The sequence below is a fragment of the Lonchura striata genome, chromosome 32 (assembly GCF_046129695.1).
Source record: "Lonchura striata isolate bLonStr1 chromosome 32, bLonStr1.mat, whole genome shotgun sequence".
NCBI classification, from domain to species: domain Eukaryota; kingdom Metazoa; phylum Chordata; class Aves; order Passeriformes; family Estrildidae; genus Lonchura; species Lonchura striata.
Window position 1 is genome coordinate 3,529,382 of NC_134634.1, and position 24,376 is coordinate 3,553,757.

The following is a 24,376-nucleotide window of genomic DNA, read 5'->3' on the forward strand; positions in this document are numbered from 1 at the left end:
TTGGGGCGCTGCAAGATCTCAGGAACTCCTGCATTTCCCCTGGATAATTCTGAGGTTCTCTCCCCTTCCCTGTGGAATATTTTGGGGTGCTGCAGGATCTCAGGAACTCCTGCATTCCCCCTGGATGATTTTGAGGTTCTCTCCCCTTCCCTGTGGAATATTTTGGGGTGCTGCAGGATCTCGGGAACTCCTGCATTTCCCCTGGATAATTCTGAGGTTCTCTCCCCTTCCCTGTGGAATATTTTGGGGTGCTGCAGGATCTCAGGAACTCCTGCATTTCCCCTGGATGATTTTGAGGTTCTCTCCCATTCCCTCTGGAATATTTTGGGGTGCTGCAGGATCTCAGGAACTCTGGCACTCCTCCCTTTTTCCCTGGATTATTCTGAGGTTCTCTCCCCTTCCCTGTGGAATATTTTGGGGTGCTGCAGGATCTCAGGAACTCCTGCATTTCCCCTGGATGACTTTGAGGTTCTCTCCCATTCCTTCTGGAATATTTTGGGGTGCTGCAGGATCTCAGGAACTCCTGCATTCCCCCTGGATAATTCTGAGGTTCTCTCCCATTCCTTCTGGAATATTTTGGGGTGCTGCAGGATCTCGGGAACCCAGGGCCTCCTCCCTTTTTCCCTGGATTATTCTGAGGGTTTCTCCCCTTCCCTGTGGAATATTTTGGGGTGCTGCAGGATCTCAGGAACTCCTGCATTTCCCCTGGATGATTTTGAGGTTCTCTCCATTTCCCTCTGGAATATTTTGGGGTGCTGCAGGATCTCAGGAACTCCTGCATTTCCCCTGGATAATTCTGAGGTTCTCTCCCCTTCCCTGTGGAATATTTTGGGGTGCTGCAGGATCTCAGGAACTCCTGCATTCCCCCTGGATGATTTTGAGGTTCTCTCCCCTTCCCTGTGGAATATTTTGGGGTGCTGCAGGATCTCAGGAACTCCTGCATTTCCCCTGGATGATTTTGAGGTTCTCTCCATTTCCCTCTGGAATATTTTGGGGTGCTGCAGGATCTCAGGAGTCCAGGGCCTCCTCCCTTTTTCCCTGGATTATTCTGAGGGTTTCTCCCATTCCCTCTGGAATATTTTGGGGTGCTGCAGGATCTCAGGAACTCCTGCATTCCCCCTGGATGATTTTGAGGTTCTCTCCCCTTCCCTCTGGAATATTTTGGGGTGCTGCAGGATCTCAGGAACTCCTGCATTTCCCCTGGATTATTCTGAGGCTCTCTCCCCTTCCCTGTGGAATATTTTGGGGTGCTGCAGGATCTCAGGAACTCCTGCATTTCCCCTGGATGATTTTGAGGTTCTCTCCCATTCCCTCTGGAATATTTTGGGGTGCTGCAGGATCTCGGGAACTCCTGCATTTCCCCTGGATGATTTTGAGGTTCTCTCCCCTTCCCTGTGGAATATTTTGGGGTGCTGCAGGATCTCAGGAACTCCTGCATTTCCCCTGGCTGTTTGGAGGGTCTCTCCCCTTCCCCCGGCAGGATTTTGGGGTGCCAGGACCCCCCTCACCTCTGGAGGTGCTCGGAGCTGAGGTTGGCCGTGTTGCACATGCAGATGTAGCGCGTGGGGATGCTGCAGCCCTGCCGGGAGTGATGGGCCAGCAGGAAGAAATCCTGCCTGCAAGCACAAAAAAAGAACATTTTCATTTCTTTTCCACCCCAAAATTAACATTTTTGTACCTCGGGGCACTGGGAACCCCAGACTGGGCTGGATTTTTCACCCCAGAATGGTGATTTTGAACCACAAAGGTTTAATTTTTGCATTCCACTTGCATTTTTTTAAATTTTTGCACTCCACTTCCATTTTATTTTAATACTTGCACTCCACTTGCATTTTTAAAAAATTTTTGCACTCCACTTGCATTTTAATTTTTGCATTCCACTTGAATTTTATTTTAATTTTTGCACTCCACTTGCATTTTTTAAAATTTTTGCATTCCACTTGCATTTTATTTTAATTTTTGCACTCTACTTGCATTTTTTTTTAAATTTTTGCACTCCACTTGCATTTTATTTTAATTTTTGCATTCCACTTGCATTTTATTTTAATTTTTGCACTCCACTTGCATTGTTTTTTGCACCCTGGGGTGTTTTTGCCACCGTTTTTCTTTCACTCTGGGGTTTTGTTTTGCACGCTGGGGTGGGTTTATAACCATTTTTTTTTTTGCACTCGAGGTGTTTTTACACCCCAAAGTCTGAGGTTCTTTTTTACACCCTGGGCTATTTTTACTTTTATTTTTTACACCTTGGGGTGCTTTTCCATCCATTTTTTCCACACCGAGGGTGAATTTTTTTTCCCCACCATGGGGGCATTTTCTCCTGCTTTGTTTACACCAAATTTTTGTATTTTTTTCCACTTGGGGGTGATTTTTTCCCCCCATCCCAGCTCCTCTCCTGTCTGAGGTTCTTTTTTACACCCTGGGCTATTTTTACTTTTATTTTTTACACCTTGGGGTGCTTTTCCATCCATTTTTTCACCCTGAGGGCAGTTTTTTTGTTCCCACCCTGGGGGCATTTTCTCCTCTGTTTTGTTTACACCCAATTTTTGTTATTTTTTTCCCCTCAGGGCTAAATTTATCCCTCCCCAGGGTGTTTTTTGCCCCATCCCAGCTCCTCTCCTGTCTGAAGTTCTTTTTTACACCCTGGGCTATTTTTACTTTTATTTTTTACACCTTGGGGTGCTTTTCCATCCATTTTTTCACCCCAAGGGCAGATTTTTTTCCCCACCATGGGGGCATTTTCTCCTGCTTTGTTTACACCAAATTTTTGTATTTTTTTCCACTTGGGGGTGATTTTTTCCCCCCATCCCAGCTCCTCTCCTGTCTGAGGTTCTTTATTACACCTTTGGGTGCTTTTCCATCCATTTTTTCACCCCAAGGGCAGATTTTTTTCCCCACCCTGGGGGCATTTCCTCCTCTGCTTTGTTTACACCCAATTTTTGTTATTTTTTTCCCCTCGGTGGTGATTTTTATCCCTCCCCAGGGCGATTTTCCCCCCCCAGCCCCAGCCCTGCCTCTCACCAGCCCGAGCTGGTGATGCCGTGGTCGATGACGGTGCCCAGGGGAGGGGACACCAGCTCCTCTCCTGTCTGGCAGTAGAAGTTGGTGCTCAGCTGCTTCTGCACCACGACCACCACCAGGCTGGGCTGGTAATTTTGGAAGGTCTGGAAGCTCTTCTGGAGCTGGGGCACCTCGTACTTGAGCACCGTGTCCAGCTGGGGGTCGGACACCCCGTCTCTGTACACCACGATCTTCATGGGCAGGGAGTGGTTCAGCTTAAGGGGGAAAAAATGGGTAAAATCAGCTCGTTTTTACCTCCCCTGCCACGCACAGGGATGAGCTGAGGGAGGTTGGGAAAATATTCCCTGGTTGGGAGAAGTTTGGGTGTTGGGGTGGAGCTGGGAATTCAGCCCGCAGTGGGGTGGGTTTGGGGAGGGAGGTGTTTGGATTAATCAAAATTCCAGAGTGATTTGGGTGGGTTTGGGGGGTGTTTGGATTAATCATGGAATTCCAGATTGATTTGGGTGGGGAGGGGGGTGTTTGGATTAATCACAAAATTCCAGATTGATTTGGGTGGGGAGGAGATTTAAAATCATCTCATTCCGTGGGCAGGGGTCTCTCACTGTCCCAGGGTGCTCCTTGGATGCTTCCAGGGATGAGGCAGCCACAGATTCCCTGGGAATTCCATCCCAGGCCAGGAATTCCTTCCCCACATCCCACCCATCCCTGTCCCTCCAAATTCCCAGCGTGCAGGGCTGCTCCTGCAGCACCCACAGATGAGGAAACAAAATCAAAAAATCCTGGAATGGTTTGGGTTGGAAGGGACCTCAAAGCCACCCCAGGGGATGGGACCATCCCACCCCTGCCATGGGTAAGGAACTTTCCACTATCCCAGGCTGGCCTTGGACACTTCCAGGGATGAGGTTGGGATTTTCCCTGCCCTCTGCCCTGTCCCGGGCTGCTTTTGTCACTCTGGGGACAAGGGACAGGCCTCTGGGAGCTGAAACGTGGCGCTTCCCTCCGAGCAAACAGATAAGGACGAGCTGTCCCAGCTCCACATCCAGTCCAAAGGCTGCCAGGGAAGCTTTGCTCCTCCCAGGCTGGAATTTTGGGAGGTTTTCCCCTTGTTTTTGGGGGAACGTGGAGCCACAGGAGGGTGGTTTTGGCTGGCCTCACCTCGTAGAAGCGCTTGAGGGCTTGGGAGAGGCAGAGGCGGAGGCTGTCTGCGATTTCCTGGTGGGGCATCTGGAAAACCACCCTGGAGTACCACTTGGTGAGGATGCTGGGGATGGAAAGGGAAGGAGCAGCCTGGAGGAACCCCCCCAGCACCAGGAAAAATCCCCCCGAGCTCCTGTGCAACCCCAAAGCCACCCTGGCTCAGCATTCCCAGCCCCTTCCCCACGCCCAGCTCGGGGACAGCAGCACCCTCACCCCGCTCCCGGCCAAGGAAAAGGGGTTTTGGGGTGGGAAATCCTGAAAAATCGCCAGGGCAGAGCAGGAAAACTTCCCCCACTTCGCCAGGAAGCCACGTACTGGTTCATGCTGGCCACGAAGCCGATGACTGAGCGCATCCCCTGGCTCCTGCTGTGGTGGACGTCCATGCCCACCACCATCAGCTGCTTCTGGAGAGGGAAAAAGGGGGGATTTAGGGATTGTGTCCATGACCACCACCATCAGCTGCTTCTGCAGAGGGAAAAAGGGGGGATTTAGGGATTGTGTCCATGACCAGGACCATCAGATGCTTCTGGAGAGGGAAAAAGGGGGATTTAGGGATTGTGTCCATGCCCACCACCATCAACTGCTTCTGCAGAGGGAAAAAGGGGGATTTAGGGATTGTGTCCATGACCAGGACCATCAGATGCTTCTGGAGAGGGAAAAAAGGGGGATTTAGGGATTGTGTCCATGACCAGGACCATCAGCTGCTTCTGGAGAGGGAAAAAGGGGGGATTTAGGGATTGTGTCCATGCCCAAAACCATCAGCTGCTTCTGCAGAGGGAACAGAGGTGGGATTTAGGGACAATGTCCATGCCCACCACCATCAGCTGCTTCTGCAGAGGGAAAAAGGGGGGATTTAGGGATTGTGTCCATGACCAGGACCATCAGATGCTTCTGGAGAGGGAAAAAGGGGGGATTTAGGGATACTGTCCATGACCAGGACCATCAGGTGCTTCTGGAGAGGGAAAAAGGTGGGATTTAGGGATAATGTCCATGCCCATGATCATCAGCTGCTTCTGGAGACAGGAAAAAAGGTAGAATTTAGGGATTATATCCATGCCACGACCATCAGCTGCTTCTGGAGACAGGAAAAAGGGGGGATTTAGGGATTGTGTCCATGACCAGGACCATCAGCTGCTTCTGGAGAGGGAAAAAGGTGGGATTTAGGGATAATGTCCATGACCACGACCATCAGACATGGGAACAGAGCTGGGATTTAGGGATAATGGAGCAGAAAATAGAGGTGGGATTTAGGGTTAGTGTCCATGTCCACCACTATCAGATGCTTCTGGAGAGGGAAAAAGGGGGGATTTTGGATAATGTCCATGACCAGGACCATCAGATGCTTCTGGAGAGGGAACAGAGGTGGGATTTAGGGACAATGTCCATGCCCATGATCATCAGCTGCTTCTGGAGACAGGAAAAAAGGTGGAATTTAGGGATTATGTCCATGACCAGGACCATCAGACAGGGAAACAGAGGTGGGATTTAGGGGTTATATCCATGCCCATGACCATCAGCTGCTTCTGGAGATGCAACAGAGATGGGATTTAGGGATAATGGAGCAGGGAAAGGCAGGTGGGATTTAGGGACAAAGTCCATGACCAGGACCATCAGCTGCTTCTGGAGAGGGGGAAAAGAAATGGGAATTAGAGATAATGGAGGGTGGAAAAGCAGGTGGGATATAGGGATAATGGAGCAGGAAACAGAGGTGGGATTTAGGGATAATGTCCATGCCCACAACAATCAGCTCCTGCTGGAAAAGGGGAAAGGAATTGGGAATGAGGGATAAAGGAGGATGGAAAGGCAGGTGGGATTTAGGGGCAACAACTGTGAAATGGTTCTAGAGGGTGGAAAGGTGGGATCTAGGGATCACAGCCATGCCAACAACCCTCAGCTGCTTCTGGAAGGGGCAAAAAACACCCGGGGTGGGATTTAGGGATAAGTCAGACACCTCCAGGCTTGGATCCCTGCAGCTCCAAGGCACCCCAGAGAAGCCAACCCCGATTCTCCAGCTGCTTCATCCATCCTGTGCTCACAATAACCCAACTCCCCCACAGCAACCCAGCCCCTCCAGAGCTCCCAGGCTCATCCCGGGGTTTTTTCCTGTCTTACCAGTGGGATATCAACCCCCCAGAGCTGCCCGCCCAGCTTGCAGTTCATCTGCAGCAGAACCTTCTGCACCACGCTCCTGATCTTGCCAGGATGGCCCGTGAGGGACTGGGCGTTGATGACCTGAGGGGAGGGAAAAAACAGGGAAAAAGTGAGGCTGGAGACAGCCCTGGATCCCCAGGAATGGGGGTCCCAGCCCACCTGGGAGGGCACAGGGGTCTGCACGCAGCAAAGCTTCTTGATGGCCCCGTAGACGTCGTCCCGGCCGCCGGGGATGATGCACAGGAGGAGCTGCACCTTGTCCTGAGGGGGAAAAAATGGAATTGTTCAGGTTGGAAAAGCCCCCCTGGAGCTCTGAGTCAAGCCCAAGGCCACCAACAACCCACGTGCCACGTCCCCACCTGCAGGGATGGGGACTCCACCGCCCCCCTGAGCAGCTCATTCCAGTCTTTAACCACCTTTTTCCATGAAAAAATTTAAAAATTCCTCCTGGTGTCCAACCTGAGCCTCCCCCGGCACAGCTCGAGGCTGTTCCCTCTTGTCCTGCCCTTTGTTCCCAGCCCCAGCTGACCTCATGCTCCTGTCATGGATTTTTAGGGAAAAATGGGGTCCCCTTGAGTCTCTTCTTCTGCAGGTTGAGACCCCCAGGTGCTTCCCAGTGATCCCCCAGGGATGTCCCTGCTCCTCACCTGGCTGCCCAAAAATCCCCGGGGATGTCCCCGCTCCTCACCTGGCTTCCCAAAGAACTCTGGATGGCCCTGATGTCAGCTCCATCCCACCTTCCCAAAGATCCCCCAGGGATGTCCCTCTGCCCACCTGGCTGCCCAAAGAGCTTGGATGAAGCTGACATGGGCTCCATCCCACATTCCCAGTGATTCCCCCATCCCCAGGATGTCCCTCTGCTCACCTGGCTGCCCAAAGACCTTGGATGAAGCTGACATGGGCTCCATCCCACATTCCCAGCGATTCCCCCATCCCCAGGATGTCCCTCTGCTCATCTGGCTGCCCAAACACCCCAGGGATGTCCCCGCTCCTCACCTGGCTGCCCAAAGAGCTTGGATGAACCTGACAGGGGCTCCATCCCAGCTTCCCAAAGATCCCCCATCCCCAGGGATGTCCCTCTGCTCACCTGGCTGCCCAAAGAACTCTGGATGAACCTGACAGGGGCTCCCACTTCCCAAAGACCCCCAGGGATGTCCCTCAAACACCCCCAGGGATGTCCCTCAAACACCCCAGGGATGTCCCTCTGCTCACCTGGCTGCACAAACACCCCCAGGGATGTCCCTCAAACACCCCCAGGGATGTCCCTCAAACACCCCCAGGGATGTCCCTCTGCCCACCTGGCTGCCCAGGGAGCCCTGGATGAAGCTGACATGGGCTCCCACTTCCCAAACACCCCAGGGATGTTCCCACTCCTCACCTGGCTGCACAAACACCCCCAGGGATGTCCCTCAAACACCCCAGGGATGTCCCTCTGCTCACCTGGCTGTCCAAACACCCCAGGGATGTCCCTCTGCTCACCTGGCTGCCCAAACACCCCCAGGGATGTCCCTCAAACACCCCAGGGATGTCCCTCTGCTCACCTGGCTGCCCAAACACCCCCAGGGATGTCCCTCAAACACCCCAGGGATGTCCCTCTGCTCACCTGGCTGTCCAAACACCCCCAGGGATGTCCCTCAAACACCCCCAGGGATGTCCCTCAAACACCCCAGGGATGTCCCTCTGCTCACCTGGCTGTCCAAACACCCCAGGGATGTCCCTCTGCTCACCTGGCTGCACAAACACCCCCAGGGATGTCCCTCAAACACCCCAGGGATGTCCCTCTGCTCACCTGGCTGCCCAAACACCCCAGGGATGTCCCTCTGCTCACCTGGCTGCCCAAACACCCCAGGGATGTCCCTCAAACACCCCCAGGGATGTCCCTCTGCTCACCTGGCTGCCCAAACACCCCCAGGGATGTCCCTCTGCTCACCTGCCCGAATCTGTGGACTCCCACACTCACCTGGCTGCCCAGGGAGCCCTGGATGGCCCTGACGTAGGTCTCGATGCGCTCGTCGCGCAGCTCCTGCACCAAGGGCTGCCCCACCTGCATCCCCATGGCCCCGCAGCTGCTCCTCACGGCCGCCAGCAGCTCCTTGGCCAGGTGCTGCAGCCGCTTGGGATAGACCAGGAGCCAGGAGCTGATGGAGATCTGGGAGGAAAGCAGGACAGGCCGGGGTTTGGGGGCCTTGCTGCGGCTCCCAGTCCATGCAGGGGATCCCCAGGGGGGAGAGGAGGAAGCTACGGAGGACAGGGGGGAGTTTGGGAGAGGGAAAGTGGGCCTGGAACCTGGAGCACAGCAGAGTTTGGGAGAGAAACTTGGGAGAGGGAATTTGGGCAAAGAGGAGCCTGTAGCACAGAGGGGAATTTGGGAGAGGGAAAGTGGGCCTGGAGAAACCTGGAGCACAGAGGGGAGTTTGGGAGAGGAAAAGTGGGCTTGGAGGAACCTGGAGCACAGAGGGGAGTTTGGGAGAGGAACCCTGGGCTTGGAGGAACCTGGAGCACAGAGGGAATTTGGGAAAGGGAAGTTGGGCTTAGAGGAACCTGCAGCACAGAGGGGAATTTGGAAGAGGGAAAGTGGGCTTGGAAGAACCTGCAGCACAGAGGGAAGCTTGGGAGAGAAACCCTGGGCTTGGAGGAACCTGGAGCACAGAGGGAATTTGGGAAAGGGAAGTTGGGCTTGGAGGAACCTGGAACACAGAGGGGAGTTTGGGAGAGGAACCCTGGGCTTGGAGGAACCTGGAGCACAGAGGGAATTTGGGAAAGGGAAGTTGGGCTTAGAGGAACCTGCAGCACAGAGGGGAATTTGGAAGAGGGAAAGTGGGCTTGGAAGAACCTGCAGCACAGAGGGGAATTTGGAAGAGGGAAAGTGGGCTTGGAAGAACCTGCAGCACAGAGGGGAGCTTGGGAGAGAAACCCTGGGCTTGGAGGAACCTGGAGCACAGCAAGGAGTTTGGGAGAGGGAAAGTGACCCTAGAGAAACCTGGAGCACAGAGGGGAATTTGGGAGAGGAAAACTGGGCCTGGAGGAACCTGGAGTACACCAGAGTTTGGGAGGGGAGAATTTGGGAGAGGGAAAGTGGGCTGGAGGAACCTGGAGCACAGCAGGGAGTTTGGGAGAGGGAATTCGGGCAAAGAAGAACCTGCAGAACAGAGAATTTGGGAGAAGTGACCCTAGAGAAATCTGGAGCACAGAGGGGAATTTGGGAGAGGAAAACTGGGCCTGGAGGAACCTAAGCACAGCAGAGTTTGGGAGAGGGAATTCAAGCAAAGAGGAACCTGCAGCAGAGGGGAATTTGGGAGAGGGAAAGTGGGCTTAGAGGAACCTGGAGCACAGAGGGAAATTTGGAAGAGGGAATTTGGGTAAAGCAGAACCTGCAGCTGAGGGGAATTTGGGAGAAGTGACCCTAGAGGAATTTGGAGCACAGTGGGAGAAGGAAACTGGGCCTGGAGGAGCCTGGAGCACAGCAGAGCTTGGGAGGGGGAAATCTGGGAGAGGGAATTCGGGCAAAGAGGAACCTGCAGCACAGAGAATTTGGGAGAGGGAAAGTGCCCAAGGGAAACCTGGAGCACAGACAGGAATTCGGGAGAGGGAAATTTGGGCAAAGAAGAACTTGCAGCACAGAGAATTTGAGAGAAGGAAAGTGATCCAAGAGAAACCTGGAGCACAGAGGGGAATTTGGGAGAGGAAAACTGGGCCTAGAGAAACCTGGAGCACAGAGGGGAATTTGGGAGAGGAAAACTGGGCCTAGAGAAACCTGGAGCACAGAGGGGAATTTGGGAGAGGAAAACTGGGCCTAGAGAAACCTGGAGCACAGAGGGGAATTTGGGAGAGGGAAATCTGGGAGAGGGAATTTGGACAAAGAGGAACCTGGAGCACAGAGGGGAATTTGGGAAAAGTGACCCTAGAGAAATCTGGAGCACAGAGGGGAATTTCAGAGAAAGAAAGTGGCCCAAGAGAAACGTGGAGCACAGAGGGGAATTTGGGAGAGGAAAACTGGGCCTGGAGGAACCTGGAGCACAGCAGAGAGTTTGGGAGAGGGAAATTTGGGAGAAGGAAAGTGACCCTAGAGAAATTTGGAACACAGAGGGGAATCTGGGAGAGGAAAAGCAGCCCAAAGGAAATTTGGATTGAATTCCATCCAGGTCCTGCCTGTGGAAGGCTCCCTCCACCCTGGGACGAGGCGGGAAACAGACACCACAGCCACATACCTCCAACTCCTCGGGGAAAAACAGGCTGGAGCTCCCATCCAGCACAAACCAGGGCAGGGTTTGTGCTGGAAGCAGCCCAGCCACAGGGCCCAGCACTCGGGAAAACCCATCCCAGCCATCCCCAGCAGGGCAGGCTCTGCTCACCACGGCGATGGGCACCTCCTTGGTCACCTCGCGGTGCCAGCCCAGCTCCTCGGTGGGGAGGAAGGAGCGGTGCCGGAGGTTGATCCTCTCCGTGGGCAGGATGTGAGCCTGGGTCTGGGCAGAGGGGGAAGCTCCAGAGCTGCCTGTGCTGCCCCGGGTGGGCAGGGGGAGGCGGGGAGCCCCGCAGGCTTTCCTCACCCTGTAGATATCCGTGTCCAGGAGCAGCCCCCAGCCCTGCAGCTCCCGGGACGCCTCGGCGCTGTCGCGGATGCGGCGCAGGAGGCCGGCGAGGCGCTGGTAGTGCTGCTGGGGGTTCTGGATCATCTCCCACGTCACCTCCTGAAGGAGCAACACCCGGAGGTGAGGCAGGGCTCCCGAAGCCTCGGGAAAAGCGGGAGCAGGGCACGAGACACGCTCTGACCTTCAGCATGCGGCTGTTCTTGCGGAGGTCGGAGAGGCCGGTGAGGAAGGTCAGCTCTGGTACCAGCAGCACCATCTTCAGCTGGGGCTGCAGGGAGGGACAGGCACCCTCAGCATTCCAGGGGCTGGGAATAGCTGGGAATAGCTGCTCTGCCCAGGGGCTGCAGGAGGCCAGAGCAGCCCGTGGATCTCCATGCCCGCTCACCCTCCCCTCTGGCATCTGCTTCTCCTTGGGCTTGTGGACGAGCAGGGGCTGGTCCAGCTCCCTGATGGTGATCCCGTGGGTCTTGCTGGAAAAAAAAAACATTATCACACCCCCCCTGGAATTTCGCTTTGGGACGGATCTTGCAGAACACCCAGCCCCAAACCCCCTCCCTGCTCCCACTCCCCCCAACCTGGCATCAGCCCATTCCCACAGCGTGATCCAGCAGCTCCTCCTCACCTGTAGTAGTCCACAAAGGTGATCTCCTGCCCGCTGGCCAGGGTGAAAGTGTCCCTGGGGGTCTTGTCCCAGTCGATGTCGTCCACGCGGTAGGTGCGGTTGTTGTAGCGTGTCATCACCACGCTCCCCACCAGCTGCTTGATGCACTCGTCCTGGAACGTCCTCTGGCTCTGCGAGTGGATGGTTTGCCTGGGAAAAGAGAAGAGGCACGGCATGCTCCCCCCCAGTGCCACCCCACCTCCTGCAGCACCCTCGTCCCCCCCCGGCTCTGGGGGGGTTTTGCTGCTTTCCTCACATCACGCTCAGCACGGACTCGCTGCGGATGACCTTGTGGATGGAGTCCACCATGAGGAAGAGCCCGCCGTCCTTCCTCCCGATGCTGACGGCGTAGCCCGGCCAGATATGGAGGCTGCGTCCGGAGGGAAAGAGGCCTGGCTTAAACTTGGAGCAGCCAAGCAGCTCCCAAAACTCAGCGATTCACTTCCCAACTACTCCAAGCAAGCTGCTCCAAAGTCAGGCCGACCTGGGAACGCTTCCCAGTTTCCAGGGAAACAGGGATGATCCTGTGGGAAGGCAAAGTGCCAGCACCCACCTGTATTTCTGCAGGGTGGTGGCCTGGGCAGGCTCAAAGAAATTTCTCCCAACCAGGCTCATATTTAAGATTTTCATCACTCTAAGGAAGGAAAAGCAGGGAAAGTAGGGCTGGATGAGGACTGACAGGAAGGAGGAGGAAAGGGGTCTCCTCCTTGGGCTCGGGGAGGGTCTTTGTGGCCCCTCACCTGCGGAACACCACGTTGTAAAAGGGGATGCAGAGATCCGAGCTGGGCTCCAGGATTTTGGTCATCTGGATGCTGATGATGATCTCCTGCCCGTCGCTGCTCCTCTGAGCCTTCAGGCTGACCTTTGGCAGGGCCAGAGGGGTTCTCCCACCCAAAACAGGGGCACCCCTGTACCCCCAAAGCAGGGGAGACCTCCCCCCCCCCACCCCTTACCTTGGGGATCTGGATGGGCAGGAAGAGGATGGAGCCGTCGAAGGCTATCACGTCCCCGGTCACAGCGCGTTGCTCCTTCACCATGGCAAAGCGGGCAGCCTTGCACTCCACCTCGGGGCTGGGGGCACACAGGGGCTCTTCTCCCTCCTCTGCCTCCCCCAGACCTCACTCAGCCCACCCAAAAATCCCCCACGAGGGCAAAAACCCCAGAGCTCTCTGACGCGCCGGGGCCGCTCCACCTCATGGGGACGCAGAGGGCTCTGCCAGGGGACACCCCAACCTCGAGGGGCTGTGGGGGACCCTTGAGGGGCTGTGGGGGACCCCTGCCCCCCGATATCACCTGAAGGTGACGTGGTACTGGTAGACAGCTTCGTTCTGGCAGTGGATCTTCACGAAGTTCAGCCCCACGTGGACGGCGGCTCCCTTCGCCACCGCCTTGGTGCCCTGCGCCCTGCGAGGGACGGGGGCTCAGCAGCGAGCCAGCAGCACCCAGATCCCAAAATGGGGGGCTGGGGGCATCGCTTACGGCCTGGCAGCAGCTGAGGGGCTCTCCGGGGCGGGCACGGGCAGCGGGCAGGGCTGCGGGCTGGGTGGGCACGGGGCGGCTGGTCCAGGCTGGGTGGGCAGCGCGGCCCCTCTGCCTTTCCACAGGATCCTGCGTCCCCAGGGCGGGCTGCGGTGAGCCCTGGCACACGCTGGGGACACACTGGGGGTGGCCTGGCTGCAAACCCCCAGCGACGAGCCCGAAACCCCCCCCAAAAACCTCCCTGCTCCTGCTTCTCCAGCAGCCTGGGGGCTCGAAACACCCGAGTTTTGGGATAAAGGGAGAGGGAAGGGGAGGTGGGGAGACAGAGGGAATAGGGCGGATATATGGGGGCAGGGGGATGGAAGGGGAGAAGGAATGGGGCAGAAGACAGGAGGGACAGGAAGGATGGATGGATGGAGGAGCCGGAGGAGGGTGGGCGCTGAGGGTTCAGGGCCGTGGGGGACTCACTGCCCACGCGTGGGGAGCGCGGCCAGCGCCGCCCCTTCATCCTCCTCCTCCTGCCGCACCGGGCCGGGCGGAACCGCAGCCGTCCCATCGCCAGCGCCGCCGCCCCGGCCTGCGGGAGCAGCACCGCCGTGAGCGGCTCCGCGAGACCCACGCGCGGCCCTCGGCGCCCCCTCAGCACCGGCACCCACCCAGGGGCCGCTCCAGGGGCCGCTCGTGCAGGCCCAGCCCGCGGAACAGCGCGGGCAGCGGCGACGCCGCGCGGCCGGGGCAGGGCGGGCGGGCGGACAAGGCGGCGAGCCCGCGGAGCCCCCGGGCCGCGGCGGGCCCGGCTGCGCGGAAGGGCCGCGGCGGGTCCATGGCGGGAGGATCCGGGTCCCGGTCTGGATTCGTGTCCGGGCCCGGCGGGCTCGGGCTCGGGTTCGGGTTCGGGTCCCGGTCCGCCCCGTCGAGGCGCGCCCTCAGCCGCGGCCACGCCGCCGCCGCCGCCCCGAGCGCACGCGCCGCCCCGCCCGCGCGCGGACGCGGCGCTGATTGGCCGCCGCCGAGGACACGCCCACACCGCGGGGCCCCCGACCCCGCCTCCCCGAAAGGGCGGGAGTGGGGAAAGGGGGCGTGGCCAAGAGGAGAGGGGGCGTGGTCAAGAGGAGAGTGGGCGGGGTTATGCAAATTAAACTGGAGGGAAGGCAGAAACTATGGGGGAGAGAAGGGGTGGGGGGGATACGGGATTGGGGGGGAAATGGGACGGGCAGGGGAGGGTTGGGGTGGGATTTGGGGGTAAAATGGGATGGGGTGGGAACGGGGGAAATATGGGATGGGCAGGAAAAGGATAAGGTGGAATTTGGGGGCAATATGGGATGGGCAGGAAAGGGGAAATATAGGACGGGCAGGGGAGGGTTAAGGTGAAATTTGGGGGTAAAATGGGATGGGGTGGGAAAGGAAGGATGCAATGGGGCAGGAGGGGGAATGAGATGGAATTGGAGAGGTAAAATGGGACAGGAAGGTGGGGGTGGGATGGGATGGGATCCATGGGATGGGATCCATGGGATGGGATGGGATCTATGGGGTGGGATCCATGGGATGGGATCCATGGGGTGGGATGGGATGGGATCCATGGGATGGGATGGTTTGGGGCAGGAATGTGGGATAACACGGAATTGGGAGGGCAAGCTCAGGTGTGGGGGGGTTTCAGATGGGAAGGGGCGGGAGATCAAGGTGAGAGGGGCAGTGCAGGCCCAGCCCTGCCCAGGGCTCAGTGCCCCCCATCCCTGCTCCCTTCCCAGGGGCTGGTGCCACCCAGGGAGCTCCAGCTCCACGCTGGCAGCCCTGTCACCCCCCGGGACAGCGTGGGGACCACCCAGTGCCCCCCACCCGCTGCGGCCACCCCAAGGCCTGGCAGGGCCCAGCAGAGGTGACAGAACAAGACTGACACAGCAAAAGAGGTTTTTATTCCAGGTTTTTTCCCCCAGGACGTTTGTCCTGCTCCCACCACAGGGCTGGGGGGACACACCAGGACCCCCCACACCCCGAGCTCCCCGTTTGGCACTGGGGGGAAGCCATGGGTGCGGGGCACACAGCCGGACACCCTGCGGGGCTGGCAGGAGCTGGCTCTGCCCCACAGCTGCCCCAGCCCCCTCCCCACGTCCCAAAGGCACATCTGGAAGGGCTGAGGGTCCCTCCCGGGGGTTTTAGGGGGCTGGGACCCCCTCGGCTACCGGTGCCGGTGCTCCAGGAGAGCCTCGAAATCCGGGGAGCAGACGAGTTTGTGCCTGACGTGGCCCAGCACGATCATCTCGCCCGTGCGGTTGTCCCCGATGCCGACGGACACCAGCTCCTGTCCCAGGGGGCACAAACAGCCCTGAGCAGCCCCCTGCCACAGGAACCCCTGCGACATCCAGCAGGACCCTTCCCCACCCTTCTCACAGGGGAGGGATGCCCAAGAGCCAGCACGATGGCCTGAGGGGTTTTATTGGGGTGAAACCCCCCGAAATTGGGTGCCGGGATCACTTCCATACCTGTAGGAAGGAGCAGGGGGTGCCCATGGTCACGTCCAGGGTGACCTTGCCCAGCACCAGCTGCACTTTTCCTGATTTTCGGATGAGCAGCTTCCCCACCTGGCCCTCGGGGAGGTCGGCCAGGGTGCAGGTGTTCTCAGCCTGCTTCGCCTCCTGCCAGGGCACAGCGGGACTGGGATCAGCCCTGGGGACTGGGATCAGCTCTGGGGACTGGGATCAACCCCATGGGACTGGGATCAGCTCTGGGGACTGGGATCAACCCCATGGGACTGGGATCAGCCCTGGGGAATGGGATCAGCTCTGGGGACTGGGATCAGCTCTGGGGACTGGGATCAGCCCTCGGGACTGGGATCAGCTCACTGGGACTGGGATCAGCTCTGGGGACTGGGATCAGCCCCATGGGACTGGGATCAGCTCTGGGGACTGGGATCAGCTCTGGGGACTGGGATCAGCTCACTGGGACTGGGATCAGCCCTCGGGACTGGGATCAGCTCACTGGGACTGGGATCAGCTCTGGGGACTGGGATCAGCTCTGGGGACTGGGATCAGCCCCATGGGACTGGGATCAGCCCTGGGGACTGGGATCAGCTCACTGGGGACTGGGATCAGCCCTGGGGACTGGGATCAGCTCTGGGGACTGGGATCAGCCCTGGGGACTGGGATCAGCCCCATGGGACTGGGATCAGCCCTGGGGACTGGGATCAGCTCAATGGGACTGGGATCAGCTCACTGGGACTGGGATCAGCCCTCGGGACTGGGATCAGCTCACTGGGACTGGGATCAGCCCTGGGAAATGGGATCAGCTCACTGGGACTGGGATCAGCTCACTGGGACTGGGATCAGCCCCAGGGACTGGGATCAGCCCTCGGGATTGGGATCAGCTCACTGGGACTGGGATCAGCCCTGGGGACTGGGATCAGCTCTGGGGACTGGGATCAACCCCATGGGACTGGGATCAGCTCTGGGGACTGGGATCAGCTCTGGGGACTGGGATCAGCTCACTGGGACTGGGATCAGCCCCATGGGACTGGGATCAGCCCCATGGGACTGGGATCAGCTCACTGGGGACTAGGATCAGCTCACTGGGACTGGGATCAGCCCACTGGGACTGGGATCAGCTCTGGGGACTGGGATCAGCTCAGGGGACTGGGATCAGCTCAGGGGACTGGGATCAGCTCACTGGGACTGGGATCAGCTCTGGGGACTGGGATCAGCCCTCGGGACTGGGATCAGCTCTGGGGACTGGGATCAGCCCTCAGGATTGGGTCCACAGCACAGAACTGGGATCACTCCATGGGATCAGCTCTGGGGACTGGGATCACAGCATAGGACTGGGTTTGCCCCACTGGACTGGGATCACAGCACAGGGATCAACCCAGGGGATTTGGATCAGCCCATGGGATTGATGGGACAGCACCACGGGGGGACAGTGACACCATGGGATGGAGGGACACCATGGGATGGGCTGGAAAGAACACCACGGGATGGGGGGACAGTGACACCACGGAATGGAGGGACACCATGGCTGGAAAGGGCACCACGGAATGGAGGGACACCAGGGGATGGGGGGACAGTGACACCACGGCATGGAGGGACACCATGGCTGGAAGGAACACCATGGGATGGGGCAACATCCTCGTGGGCTTGGCAGAGATGACTCCACCGAAGGGGATGGGCTGAGGCGACACCCCGAGCGTGGCCCTACCTGGCTCTTCTCCTGCTTCACCAGCAGCACCTGGCCGTCCTCGCTGTGCAGCTCGGCTTTGCAGGGTTTGGTGTCGTGGCTGGGGGGCTGGCCGGGCAGGGTGTCGGGGAGCTGCAGGAACAGCAGCTCCTCCTCGGCCGCCAGGCTCAGCCGCTGCAGCAGCTCGGCCGCGGCCACGGCCCGCGGGAAGCCGGGCGGCCCCTTGGGCTGGGCGGGCCTGGGCTCCTCCTCCCGCGGCTCTTCCTTCACTGCACAGGGGCTGCGTGGGCACGGGGAAAAGGGGGACACCCCCAGCTCGTCCCCGCCGTGTCCCCAGCCCGGCCCAGCCCACCTTTCACCGCCGGCACGTCCAGCTCCATCTTCTCCTCCTTGGAGGCAGGGAGCCACGGCTGCGCCTCCTCCTGCTCGGCCGCCTCCTCCTTGAAGAGCCACCCCGAGTGGGCCAGGGGCAGCTGCACCGGCTTGTTCCGGATGTCGTTCTTCAGCCCCGGGTCATCCAGGAACTGTGGGGACAACAGGGGACACTCAGCACTGCCAGGGACACCCAGCACTGCCAGGGACACCCAGCACTGCCAGGGGACACCCAGCCCTGCCAGGGGACACCCAGCACTGCCAGGGACACAGGGGACACTCAGCTGTGCCATGGTGACACAAGGGACACCCAGCACTGCCCTGGTGACTCAGGGAACACTCAGCACTGCCAGGGACACTCAGCACTGCCCTGGGACAGGCAGGGGACACTCAGCACTGCCAGGGGACACCCAGCACTGCCCTGGGACAGGCAAGGGACACTCAGCACTGCCAGGGGACACCCAGCACTGCCCTGGGACAGGCAAGGGACACTCAGCACTGCCAGGGGACACCCAGCACTGCCAGGGGAAACCCAGCACTGCCATGGTGACACAAGTGACACCCAGCACTGCCCTGGTGACTCAGGGGACACTCAGCACTGCCAGGGACACTCAGCACTGCCAGGGGACACCCAGCACTGCCCTGGTGACTCAGGGGACACTCAGCACTGCCAGGGACACTCAGCACTGCCAGGGGACACCCAGCACTGCCCTGGGACAGGCAGGGGACACTCAGCACTGCCCGGGGACACCCAGCACTGCCAGGGGAAACCCAGCACTGCCATGGTGACACAAGGGACACTCAGCACTGCCCAGGGACACAAGGGACACTCATCACCGCCCGGTGACACCAAAGCCACCCCCTTGCAGGCCCACTGACATCGTCCTTCTGCAGCATCCGCAGGATCTGCTTGGTCTCCTCGTCCGTCTCCCTCTTCTCCTTCTTGATGTTGATGATGTGGGAAGGGCCGAAGTCGGATACGTCCACGGCCCTGTCCCAGGAGCCTGCTGGGGACATGGAGCAGCCCGGGGTCACCCCAAGGCCGGACACCCCAAAAAAACCCCAGCGGGAAGCTGCCCTTACCCTTCTTCTTCATCATCTCAGCAGGGCCCTGCTCGAAGATGGAGTGGGACTGGATGACCTCGGGCCGGCTGCGGCCCCGGCCGTGCCCGTCCCGCTGCCGCTCGCGCTCCTTCTTCTCCTTCTTCACCGACACGTCCTCGCGGGGCCTGGGCACGGGGGCAATGGGGGGAACGGGGGGAATGGGGAGAATGGGGGACACAGGGGGAACGTGGGGGACATGGGGAGAATGGGGGACACAGGGGGAACGTGGGGGAATGGGGGACATGGGGGGAATGGAGGGAACGGGGGGCACGGGAGACATGGAGGGAATGGGGGGCACGGGGGCAATGGGGGGCATTGGGGGAATGGGGGCACGGGAGGCACAGGGGGAAGGGGAGGCATGGGGGGAATGGGGGGACGTGGGGAGAACAGGGGGAATGGGGGACATGGGGGGAATGGGGGGAACGGGGGACATGGAGGGAATGGGGGGCACGGGGGCAATGGGGGGCATTGGGGGGCATTGGGGGAATGGGGGCACGGGAGGCACAGGGGGAAGGGGAGGCATGGGGGAAATGGGGGCACAGGGGGAACGAGGGGCACAGGGGGAATGGGTGGCACAGGGGTAATAGGGGACACGGGGGGAATGGGGGACACAGGGGGGACATGGGGGGAACAGGGGAACGGGGGGCACAGGGGGAATGGGTGGCACAGGGGCAATGGGGGACACGGGGGGCACGGGGGGGACAGGGGGCACAGGGGGGACATGGGGGGAATGTGGGGCATGGGGGGAACAGGGGGCACGGGGGAAGGGGAGGCATGCGGGCAATGGGGGGAATGAGGGGCACAGGGGGAATGGGGGGCACGGGGGGGACATGGGGGAACGGGGGGCACGGGGGGAACAGGGAGCACAAACGGGGGGAAAGGGGACACAGGGGGAATGGGGGGCAATGGGGGGAATGAGGGGACCGGGGGGCACGGGGGGCACAGGGGGAAGGAGGGGGACAGGGGGCATGGGTGGCACAGGGGAACGGGGGGCATGGGGGGAACGGAGGGCAAAGGGGGAATGGGGGGCATGGGGGGAATGGGGGGGACATGGGGGGAATGAAGGGAACGGGGGGAATGGGGGGCAGGGGGGGGACATGGGGGGAATGGGGGGGACATGGGGGGCACGGGGGACATGGGGAGAACAGGGGGCATGGGGGACACAGGGGGCAATGGGGGGAACGGGGGGCATGGGGGCATTGGGGGCATGGGGAGAATGGGGGGGAATGGGGGCACAGGGGGCATGGGGGGATTGGGGGGAATGTAGGGAACGGGAGGAATGGGGGGCACGGGGGGAATGGGGTACACAGGGGGCACGGGGGGCACAGGAGGCACAGGGGGCACGTCAGCCTCAGCCCTGCCCCATGGCCCTGCCATGACCCGGGGGCTTGGGAGGAGATCCCTGGACAGCACCCGGAGGCACTTTTGGGATAATTATATGGAATTCTGAGATATTTATATGGATATTTAGGAAATTTATATGGAATTCTGAGATATTTATATGGATATTCGGGTTATTTATACGGAATTCTGAGAATTTCCATGGATATTTGGGATATTTATGTGGAATTCTGAGGTATTTATATGAACATTTAGGATATCTCAGACATTTCCATAGATATTTGGGATACTTCTATGGATATTTCCATGGATATGGAATTCTGAGATATTTATATGAACATTTGGGATATCTCCATGGATATCTCAGCCATTTCCATGGATATTTGGGATATTTTTATGGATATTCCCATGGATATGGAATTCTGAGATATTTGCATGAATACTTGGGATATCTCCATGGATATCTCAGCCATTTCCATGGATATTTGAGATATTTCTATGGATATTCCTATGGACATTCAGGATATTTATGTGGAATTCTGAGATATTGATATGAACATTTGGGATATCTTAGACATTTCCATTGATATTTGGGATATTTATACAAATTCCTGAGAATTTCCATAGATATCTGTGATATTTCCATGGATATTTGGGATATTTCCATGGATATTCCTATGGATATTCAGGATATTTATATGGAATGCTGTGATTTTTATAGGAACATTTGGGATATCTCCATGGATATCTCAGCCATTTCCATGGATATATGGGATATTTCTATGGATATTCAGGATATTTATATGGAATTCTGATACATTTATATGAATATTTGGGATATCTCAGCCATTTCCAAGGATATTTGGGATATTTCTATGGATATTCAGGATATTTATATGAAATTCTGATATATTTATACGAACTTTTGGGATATCTCAGCCATTTCCATGGATATTTGGGATATTTCCATGGATCCCCTTCCACTCCTCCCTTCTCCAACCCAACCAGTTCCACTCCCCACAACCTCCCCCCCACCAAAAACGCTCCAGCCCCCCAAAACCATCCCCATCCCCCCTTTTTTAACCCCCCTGATGTCCACTCACTCCTCCTTGATCTTCCTGCTGATGATGTTGGGGGCAAAGGTTTTCTGTGGGCAGAGAGGAAAAAAAAATCACCCCAAAATCCACCCTGGGCTTTGTCACCACCCCAAACCCTGGCTGGGGATGGGGAGTGACCCCAATTTTGGGGGGAAAAGGGGGGTCTCACCTTTTTGACGCCGCCCAGGGTGAGGTCGCGGGAGCGGATGGAGGGCAGGCGGCCGGGGCCGAGTTGGGGGGCGGCGCTGGGGCGCCGGCCCAGCACCCCCCGGAGCCCCGGGCGGGCGCTGCCCGGCGAGCCCGAGCTGCCAGAGCCACCCTCGGCCATCCTGCGGGCAGGGCGAGGGTTCAGGGCTGGGGGCTGCACCCCGAAATGGGCTCGGTTCTGCTCAAATCCCAGGAATGAACCCCGAAATGGGCTCGGTTTGTGACAGACCCCGAAATGGGCTCGGTTTGTGACAGACCCCAAACTGGGCTTGGTTTGTGACAGACCCCAAAGTGGGCTCGGTTTGTGACAGACCCCGAAATGGGCTCGGTTTGTGACAGACCCCAAAATGGGCTTGGTTTGTGACAGACCCCAAAGTGGGCTCGGTTTTTAACAGACCCCGAAATGGGCTCGGTTTGTGACAGACCCCAAACAGGGCTCAGTTCTACACAAATCCCAATAACCAACCCCAAAATGGGCTCGGTTTGGCTCAAATCCCAGTAACAGACCCCAAACTGGGCTCAGTTCTACCCAAATGCCAATAATGGATCCTAAATTGGGCTCAGTCCTACATAAACCCCAGTAACAGACCCCAAACAGGGCTCAGTTCTACACAAATCCCAATAACCAACCCCAAAGTGGGCTCAGTTCTGCTCAAATCCCAGTAATGAACCCCAAAATGGGCTCGGTTTGTAACAGACCCCAAACTGGGCTCGGTTTGTGACAGACCCCAAACTGGGCTCGGTTCTGCTCAAATCCCAGGAACGGAACCCAAACTGGGCTCAGTCCCACATAAACCCCAATAATGGACCTCAAACTGGGCTCAGTTCTACACAAATCTCAATAATGAACCCCAAACTGGGCTTGGTTCTGCTCAGATTCCAGGAACGGAACCCAAACTGGGCTCAGCCCTACATAAAACCCAATAATGAACCCCAAATATGGCTCAGTTCTGCTCAAATCCCAATAATGAACCCCAAACTGGGCTCCGTTCTGCACAAACCCCAATAATGGATCCTAAATTGGGCTCAGTTCTGCTCAAACCCCAATAACCAACCCCAAACTGGGCTCAGTTCTATACAAACCTCAATAATGAACCCCAAACTGGGCTCAATTCTACATAAACCCCAGTAACAGACCCCAAACAGGGCTCAGTTCTACACAAATCCCAATAACCAACCCCAAAGTGGGCTCAGTTCTACATAAACCCCAGTAACAGACCCCAAACAGGGCTCAGTTCTACACAAATCCCAATAACCAACCCCAAAGTGGGCTCAGTTCTGCTCAAATCCCAATAATGAACCCCGAAATGGGCTCAGTCCTATGCAAACCCCACAAATGACCCCCCTGCACCCCCAAATAGGGTCCACGTGTAGCCCCCTCCCCAGGGGTCTCAGCACCCCACACACCACACACACACCCCTTATCCCCCATACACCCCAAACAGGACCCAAACAGGACCCCTTATCCCCCCCCACACCCCAAACAGGACCCCTTGCACCTCTTACACCCCAAACAGGACCCCTTGTCCCCTCCCCAGGGGTCTCAGCCGCCCATATACCCCAAAAAGGACCTCTTGTCCCCCACACACCCCAAACAGGACCCCTTGCACCCCATACACCACAAACAGGACCCCTTGTCCCCCTCCCTGGGGGTCTCAGCCCCCCATAAACCCCAAACAGGACCCCTTGTCCCCCACACACCCCAAACAGGACCCAAACAGGACCCCCTTGCACCCCACACACCCCAAACAGGACCCAAACAGGACCCCTTGTCCCCCATACACCCCAAAAAGGACCCAAACAGGACCCCTTGTCCCCCTCACACCCCAAACAGGACCCAAACAGGAGCCCCTGTCCCCTATAGACCCCAAACAGGACCCCTTGTCCCCATCACACCCCAAACAGGACCCAAACAGGAGCCCCTGTCCCCTATAGACCCCAAACAGGACCCCTTGCACCCCTTACACACCGAACAGGACCCCTTATCCCCCACACACCCCAAACAGGACCCCTTGTCCCCATCACACCCCAAACAGGACCCAAACAGGACCCCCTGTCCCCTATAGACCCCAAACAGGACCCCTTGCACCCCTTACACCCCGAACAGAACCCCTTATCCCCCACACACCCCAAACAGGACCCAAACAGGACCCTTTGCACCCCTTACACCCCAAACAGGACCCCTTGTCCCCTATACACCCCAAACAGGACCCCTGTTCCCCCCTCCCCGGGGCTCCCAGCCCCCCCGTTCCCCCCAGCACCCCCTCACGCCCCTCCCCGGGGGTTCGGACCCCCATGAGCCACCCCCGGCCCCCCAAAACCCCAAAACCCCCTGGCAGCGCCCCCCGCCCCTCACGGGCCTCACCCCCCTGCGCCCCCTGCCCCCTCCGCGTCCCCCTCTCCCCGCCATTCCCACCCCCTCGCGCACCCCCAAAGCGGACCCACCCTCCCCCCGCCCCCCAGGGGGACCCCTCCGTGCTCGCTGCCCCTCCTCGCACCCCTCAGGACCCCCGGGACCCCCCAAAATCCTCCCCCGGCCCCGCCACGCCGCCCCTCACCCTGCCCGGGCAGCCACGGGCTCGCCGCCCCCACTGCGCATGCGTCACTCACGCCGCGCTCTTCCTGAGGCGACGCTGCCGCCGCCATCTTTGCTGAGGGCACGGCGGGTTTGGCAACGAGCTGCCATCTTTGTGGTTGGCAATGCCCGAGCCGGTGTGAAGGCGGCGGCGCCATCTTTGTGACGGGCAGCGCCCTGCTCTCCAAATGGGCAGCGGGGGCAGCGCTGTGGGGGGACATTTTTGGGGGGTCACTCAGCCTTTCATTTAACACCCTCACGGGATTCCTGCAGTGCGACCACCCCCTCAGGGTCCTCTGCAGCCCCACAGCCGGCACCCCCACAGAGGGGGTTCATGCGTGAGCACCCCCTCGCAGAAATTTGGGGGGCAATGAGGATTTTGGGGTGTTCTCCCACCCTCCCACCCGAAAAAAAGCTT

At 58.5% G+C, this 24,376-nt stretch overlaps 2 protein-coding genes across 2 annotated transcripts; both read right to left on the bottom strand.

The window, feature by feature from the left end:
- Window positions 1-1,392: 1,392 nt before the first annotated feature.
- PIWIL2 (piwi like RNA-mediated gene silencing 2) lies at window positions 1,393-13,791 on the bottom strand. Its single transcript, XM_077789254.1, has 20 exons — window positions 13,755-13,791; window positions 13,567-13,675; window positions 13,099-13,267; window positions 12,913-13,023; window positions 12,573-12,690; window positions 12,360-12,481; window positions 12,173-12,253; window positions 11,876-11,989; window positions 11,581-11,769; window positions 11,344-11,428; window positions 11,140-11,226; window positions 10,917-11,057; window positions 10,719-10,832; window positions 8,327-8,515; window positions 6,526-6,627; window positions 6,328-6,447; window positions 4,531-4,619; window positions 4,174-4,279; window positions 3,019-3,272; window positions 1,393-1,616 (listed from the first exon to the last, which is right to left on the bottom strand). Exons 2-20 carry the CDS (start codon window positions 13,652-13,654, stop codon window positions 1,505-1,507), a joined length of 2,391 nt encoding a protein of 796 aa, XP_077645380.1. The 5' UTR covers window positions 13,655-13,675; window positions 13,755-13,791; the 3' UTR covers window positions 1,393-1,504.
- A 1,198-nt stretch (window positions 13,792-14,989) lies between these two features.
- On the bottom strand, window positions 14,990-23,951 carry POLR3D (RNA polymerase III subunit D). The gene is made up of 9 exons (XM_077789223.1): window positions 23,942-23,951; window positions 21,346-21,505; window positions 21,183-21,226; window positions 18,718-18,863; window positions 18,514-18,641; window positions 17,615-17,786; window positions 17,284-17,531; window positions 15,579-15,731; window positions 14,990-15,397 (listed from the first exon to the last, which is right to left on the bottom strand). The coding sequence occupies exons 2-9, from the start codon at window positions 21,502-21,504 to the stop codon at window positions 15,275-15,277; spliced, it is 1,173 nt and encodes a 390-aa protein (XP_077645349.1). The 5' UTR covers window position 21,505; window positions 23,942-23,951; the 3' UTR covers window positions 14,990-15,274.
- Window positions 23,952-24,376: the final 425 nt, after the last annotated feature.